Source organism: Furipterus horrens, unplaced genomic scaffold (genome assembly GCF_987537825.1).
Source record: "Furipterus horrens unplaced genomic scaffold, mFurHor1.1.pri manual_scaffold_4, whole genome shotgun sequence".
NCBI classification, from domain to species: Eukaryota; Metazoa; Chordata; class Mammalia; order Chiroptera; family Furipteridae; genus Furipterus; species Furipterus horrens.
In genome coordinates, this window is record NW_028327174.1 from 124,598,897 (window position 1) to 124,606,364 (window position 7,468).

Here is a 7,468-nt window from a genome sequence, read left to right on the forward strand (position 1 = left end):
ATTTTCTCTGTGAGCCGGTATCAACCAGTGCAGGTACAAATCAGAGCTTTTTGCTTTCTAAAACTTACCAGGCTCAGCCTGTCTCATTCACTCTTGAGAGATATTATCCTTCCTAATCTTAAGGGATAGGAACAGAAGTTCTTTTCTTTTGAAATTACTTCCTGCAGAGAGGGAGTGCAAGTAACCCTAATTCTGGGAGGTATAGAAATCTCTCCCTGCTTTGGGAGCCACCCTCTGATGGTTCACTGGGAAGGACTGGCTGGAAGCCTGGCATGACTATAAGCTTCATGTGAAAGTGCTGCAACCTGGAGGACACAAACTTGACAAGCAGGTTAAAAGCACGTAGTCCAATAGTGTGCAGGAGAACCAGGGCAACGGGGAGCAATGGAAAGGTTAAAACAGGTGAGGCTGGGAAGAGTTCTTCTAACAGTGTCCCAGGTGATATTAGGATCTGTTCCCTGTTTGTACCATGGATAGCCACGAGGCTTATTCATGTATGTTTTGATATTGGTCTCAACCTGACATGAATTTTTGATACAGGTGCAGGTCTTATTAATGACAGAATAGAATCAACTCTGCTCACCTAGAAGATAGTCAAGAGCTAGGCTGTTATCTCGAACTACATTAGCCAGAGTCAAATGACCCTTGAATCTCCTGTAGCCTTCTCCTGTATTGGTGTTAAGATTTTCTGGGGCCTGGGTGCGGTTTCTCAGAGTGGCCTCAGCATAGACAAATCCTCCCCAAGGAGCAGCCAGTCCTATGGCTGCCCTGGTTCATGCCAAAAGTAGATCCAGTGCCCTCTTAGTGCAGGACCATTGAGTTATGTTAGCGACAAGTATTCCTGGTGGAGTAAGGTAGGCTAAAGTGCATTCACCCGTGGTTAGGTGATTGCAAATGCAATGGAAAGTGATTCCAAGGTCTGCTGTCAGAGCTTTCTGGGGGTGGGAGTGCACATTTTGATCTGAGTGATGTGAACCCAAAGAGGCTCTGAAGTCTCAGAGCTACAGCAGCCTTGCTACATATTCACTCATCTTTGGTTAGGCTCTTGCTCTGTGTAGAGCAGTCTGAGAATCTTGGCTGGCTCACAGGAGTACAGGCATCTCCCTGTGTTTCTTCAGTGGCCTCCCCAGATCTGACTTGGATTCCTAGGGTGCATTCCCTCCAACCAGGCAGCCAGCTGTGATGATTTGCCCATAGCCTACATTATATTGTCTAGTTATCATCTGTAATAGCAAGGCTAAAAAACAGAAACAAAACAAAAAACAATAACACACACACACACACACACACACACACACACACACACACACATACTCACACACACTCCCGCAATGGTTCTAGTTCTCAATAATCCCAAGGCAAAGAATGAGAGAAAAGTGACACACTTTCTCAGAGAGTTGCAGCCAAACACATTAGAAAAATTCGTATCTACTCTGGTTCAGGTAAAAAACAAACAAACAACAACAACAACAAATGCTTTAAGATAATTTACCAGACCAAAATCTAATACCTAAACTTGTATATTATGTTATTTATTGAAACAATTCTTCTCTTTAAAATCATTCTCATTTCACCAAAGCCAAGGTAATACTAATTCATTTTTTACACCTACTTTCAATAAATTTGACTTGCTATTTGCACAAGCAGGACAAAAATGTCATTGATCTTCTTGGTTTCATTGATCTTCTGTAGTGTATACTTTAGACTTGATTTTGTTTACTTTTGCTTTGATATTTATTATTTAACTTTTTTTCAACTCACTTTGGACTTGGTTTTTCTTTTATTGGTGCCTTTAAGTGTGAAGTTACATTGTTTATTTGAGATTTTTCATGTATCTTGAGATAGGCCTCTGATGTTATGAATTTCCCTCTTAGGATTGCATTTGCTGTATCCCATAGGTTTTTGGTTTTTGGTTGTTGTGTTCTCATTTTCATTTGCTTCAAGGTGTCTTTTAATTTCTTCCTTGATCTCATTGTTAACCCACTTATTATTTAGATAGTTGTCATTTAGCCTCCATGTCTTGGTGTGTTTCTTTAGTGTTTTTTATTTTTATTTTTTTTGTGATTGAGTTTTAGTTTCATACCATTATAGTTAGACAAGATAGTTGATATGATTTCAACTTCTTAAATTTATTGAGAGTTTTTTGTCCTAACCCATAGTTTATTTTAGAAAACATTCCATGCGCACTTGAAAAGAATGTACATTCTGCTGCATTGGAGTAAAATTCTCTGAGGATATCAATTAAATCCATCTGATGTGTGTGTCATTTAAGGCTGTATACATTTATACACCTGAAATCTATATAATGCTATCAACCAATGTTACCCCAATTAATTTAATTTTTAAAAGTACCAATTAATAAAAGGCTATATTTTAAAAATGAAAAAGAAATACATATATCAAAACTAAATATAAAATGTCTGGCATATGACATGTGATGTACATGGTAGGTATTGTTACTACCACCATCACCATTATTTCTGAATATTTTTTGAAAAAAAAAATGGTACATGGTTGTAACAGATTCAGTTGTTTGGCTTTCCAGGACTCACTACTACTTCTTCCTCATGGTCAGACACACCTTGCCTCCAGATGAAGCAAAGATACACCTTGAAGAAACTGGGCTAATCATAGAAATACACTCTTCCTATATTTGACCTGTTTAGTGTTCTTGTGATGCACTATGTCCAGTGTGACCTTTGTGAAAATTCTGTGACATTTGGGGAGAAAAGGTTTTCTACATGAATAAATAAAGTATTGATTGTACCATTGTGTGGAAGAAGTGTTACTGTGGTAAACATGAATAAATTATGTTTCTAAACTCATTTGCTCCATAATTTTTATGTTTTGACATGGCTTCAAATTTATGGAAAAGCTACAAGAATGACAGATACCTTCATACTGAATTCCCCGAAGTGTTATCACTTTACTACATTGACTTGCTCTTTCCCTTTCTCTCATTAGATGGAGGCATACGTGGATGGGTAACTGGTTGTAGACACCTAATTATTTATGAAGTGTTGAAGAGTGAGAGCAGTACGATGTCTTTCTACTCCTAAATGCATCTGTGCCTGTCTCCTAAGAACAAGGAATTCTGTTCCATAAACTCAGTGTATTTATCTAAATCAGGAAATTAATATTGATACATTTTTATTATGTAATTATTATTCGGGAATAAAACTTAAGTTCCTACATTGCATTCTGTATTCATATCTATTTAGTCACGCTTAATCTTGAATGGTTCCTCAGCCTTCCTTTGCATTCCACAACACTGGCATATTTGAAAGTTTGGTGTGTATATGGTGTTGAATGCCCTTCAGGTTGGGTTGGCCAATTGTTTCCATATGGTTGGGTCCAGGTTGTGCACCTTTGGCAGCAACACCACAGAAGTGAGGCTGAGTCCTCAGTATGTCACACCAGGAGGCACATGCTGATACCTAGTCCCAGTGCTGGTGGTGTTCGCCAAGTTTATCCATGAAGCCGCCTCCTTTTTAACCCTTTGTAGTAATATATATTTTGTGGGAAGGTACTTTTAAGCTATAACTATCATGGTAATACTCAAATTTTCACCCACTACTTTCACCATTTTTTTATGCTTCTAGCCAAAATCAACTTTTACAATGGGTATAAAATAGTAATTTTTTTGAAATATCCATCATTCTTTCCAATTTTATCAGTGGATTTTATGTTTAAGAAAAGGTTTTCATTCCCCCTTGTCTCAGTCTGCTCAGGCTGCCACATTAGACTTCCACAGACTGGATGCTTACACGACCGAAATTTATTTCTCACAGTTCTGGAATGTAGAGGCCCAAGTGCACCTGGATTGGTGGATCCCACTCTCTCTCCATGGACGTTAGTGTTTTTTTAAATTCCTGGCTATTTCACCGGTTCTCTGATGGGTAATATTGAAAATGCATCGTTGAAAAACTGTGCAAAAAGTTCTGTGGGGTAACCCCCTAGGATGAACACTTCCGAGTGAAGGTGTGCACCTGTGGCCCTTTGGTGGGTCCTGCAAACTGTTCTCCCAGAGCAGGGTCCTTTCCCCTGCCCTTCAGGGAACCTGCCAGTGCCTCTGCTTCCTATTTTGTCCCCAGGGCTGGTTGCCACCAGACCAAAAGCCTGAAGGGAACAGCGCTTGCTCCCCAGTGTTTACAGTGCCTGTGTCCCATCAGGGAGGTCGGGCATCTCTCACATGGACTGGTGTGTGCACCGCCTCTTGTTGTCCTGCTAGGAAACACCAACTCTCCAGAGTTTTCGGTTACACCCCTCTCTGTCCTTGGGAAGTGAGGAATGTGTTCCACTGTGGTTTGTGTTTAAGAGAAGTCAGTGTTCTTGTCTGAGGAGACCAGGGGGCAGGGGACCCAGGCAGTGACCTCACTTCCTGACAACGGAGCTCAGCTGAACTTGGAACCCGGTTGCCAGGGAGCCACATTTTAAACTGCCCCTTCCCAGCTGACTTGCTTAGTGTCCTTTGCAAGGGAACGATGGTCTGTTGGTTGTCTGCCTGTCTCACGGGGCCGAAGCCTCAAAAGAGGCAGCCATGATACTGTGTTTCGCCGTGGTCGCCGCTGGATCCGGACCCAGTCCCGACGGCTGTGGCCCCTTTCACGGCAGGACCGAGAGGTAACAGTGAGGCCCAGGGTGGTTTTGTTCAGGCTGGGCCACCACTCTGAACTCACCTGAGTGGCCCTACTACGTTCCCTCCCTATCCATGAGTGAGTGTGTGTGTGTGAGGGGGCGGGGGGTGTGTGTGCAGAGGGGGCTTCACACGGGAGGGCCTGCCCTGAGCTGGAACAGGTGAGAAGTCTGGTGATCAGGTCATGTTCACACCCCAAGTTAAGGCTGGCCAGCAGATGTGGTGTATGGGTGGCGTCCTCTGCCCGAGGTTTATCCCGAGCCCTGGAAGTGAATCTCTCATTCCCCTGGGGTGAGGCCTGTGCAGATGCAGGGCTGGTCTTGATCAGAAAGCAGAAGGTGCCGTGGGCAGAGCAGCAGCGACCAGGGCCAGGCCGGACTTGAGGTCTCCGTACAGGCTGCTGGTCACTGTCATTGCAGAACTCAAGCCAGGTTGTAAAGGAGGAAAAGCGGGATGATGTGGACCCTCACCGCTTCTCTCTCAGAGAGGAGAAGGCGAACCACAGCAGGCCCAAAGTAAATGTCCTCACTTTGGAGTCTGGAAAACCAGAGCCTATGTATGGTGGAAGAAAGACACCATCCCCAAAGCAGCTCAGGATTCTGGACGAGGGTCTGGAGCGCTGTGTAGATGGTAAACACTCTGGGACAGGTAACCTGGAGTCTGAGGAGGCAGAGCCCAAGGGTGAGAAGGTTGGGGAGACGGGGTGATGTGGGAGGTGGAAGTACAGGTGAATTTATGGGAATGGTCCTTGCCAGACACGCAGAGAGCACCCACAGTTCTGGCCAGGAGCAGAGACCAGCCCCAGAAAACCCACCTGCTGGACTGCCTATGGGGAGGACATCCTGGGGTTGGTCCTGGGCTGTGGCTGAGTTCTGTGTTTGGGGGGCACAGGGAAGTGCAGGCATGTACACGATCTACTGTCCTCTTCCAACTCTAGCACCAGCCCAGGAGGCCGAGCCAGCTCCTGGGGTAACACCTGTCCTCAGGCCTGAGGAGCCCGATGCAGGGCCACCTCCAGGGCTCATGCCACCTCTGTCAGCTGCTCCAGCTGAACCTCTGGAGCCTGGACCAGGCTGTGCATCTCCGCCTGAGCTTCCTGAGGCTCCACCACCCCTCCCTGAAGAGCCCTCCCATGAACCTGCCCAGGAGCCAGCCAGGGAGGAGGAAAATGCACCAGGGTCAGTCGGAGAGCAACTTGCTGTTCAACCAGCTCTCCGACTCTCACCCGCATTTATTGGGTTACTGCGCTTTGATCTTTTCTTAATTGTTGTTCTGTTAAGCCTTTGTTTTCGTCAGAGGGTGGTTCCTTTAATTGAAAAATAAAAGGATTGTTTATGTTTTAAATTGTGTCATTCCTGAGCATGAAATACATTTATGATGCTGTACAGTGGACACCACTATCTTGATCCATCCCCCCAAAGAAACCCTGCACCCAAAATACTCACTCCACACTTCTGCCAAGCCTGGCAATACTTCATGTGATTTCTGTCTCTGCTCCTTTCCCTATTTTGGGCATTTCCTGCAAAGGGAAACTTTCAGTAGGTGCCTTTCTACGCTGCTCACATACTTTGGTTGGTTTCTATCTAAAATGGCATTTTGGTTATTTGAAAGAAAAATCCCAGATGGATTAGAGATCAGATGTAAACAAACAAACAATAAAACCCTTTAGTAAGTGTGTGTGTCATCTTGGGGTAGAGACCACTGCGCTAAGTGTGACTCTGGGCCAGAAGCCAGTCAGGACTATTCCAAAAAATTCAAGAAGAGGAAAGACTCCCATGCTCATTTTAGGAGGCTAGCGTTGTCCTAATAGTAAAATCAGAGGAAGACACTACAAAGAAAATAAATTACAGGCCAATATTCTTGAGGAACATAGATTCTAAAATACTCATCGAAATTTTAGCAAACTGAATCCAGCAATATACCAGAAAGATCGTACACCACGATCAAGTGGAATTTATTGTGGGGATGCAAGGTTGGTACAATATCTAAATTAATAAACTTGATACTCCACCTAACTTGAAGGCAAAACATCATATGATTATATCAATAGATACAGAAAAAGCATCCCTTTATTATAAAATCCAGCACCCAGTTGTGATAAAAACTCTCAGAAAAGTGGGAATAAAGGGAACATACCTCAATACAGTCAAGACCATGTATGACAAACCCCAGCCACAATTATATATACTCATTGTGGACAAACTAAAAGCATGTCTCTTAAGTTTGGGAACAGGATAGAGGTGTCAACTTTCACCACTCTTATTCTACATAGTAATGAAAGCCCTAGACACAGCAATCAGGCAGGAAGAAAAAATAAAAGGCTCCCAAAATGGAGTACAAGAAGTAAAACTCTCATTATTTGCAGATGACATGATACTGTATATATAGAGAACCCTAAAGATTCTATCAAAAAACTACTGAAACTAATTAATGAACTAAGTAAAGTAGCAGGATACAAAATAAATATTCAGAAATCACTTGCATTTTTGTATATCAATAATGAACAGAAAAGAAAACAACCTCATTTACAATTACATAAAAAAATTAAAATAACATACTTAATAAATTCAACCAAGGATGTAAAAGACCTACAGTTGGAAAATTATAAGACATTAAGAAAAAAAAAAATACAAATAAGTGGAAGCATATACCATATTCATAGATAGAATTGATATCATAAAAATGCCCATTCTACCCAAAGTAGTCTATAGATTCAATGCAATTCCTATCAAGATATTCTTGGCATATGTCAGAGAACTACAGTTGCGAATATTTTGTTAACAAGATAGTTGGGTAGTTGCAACAGAGACTGCATGGCCTAAAAGCCTAACA

The 7,468-nt window shown here is 42.7% G+C and overlaps 1 protein-coding gene across 1 annotated transcript; it reads left to right on the top strand.

Annotated features, from left to right (window-relative positions):
- Nucleotides 1–4,540: 4,540 nt before the first annotated feature.
- LOC150012817 (uncharacterized) lies at nt 4,541–5,959 on the top strand. The gene is made up of 3 exons (XM_090275186.1): nt 4,541–4,623; nt 5,121–5,317; nt 5,574–5,959. Exons 1-3 carry the CDS (start codon nt 4,541–4,543, stop codon nt 5,957–5,959), a joined length of 666 nt encoding a protein of 221 aa, XP_090131312.1.
- The last annotated feature ends 1,509 nt before the right edge of the window (nt 5,960–7,468 follow it).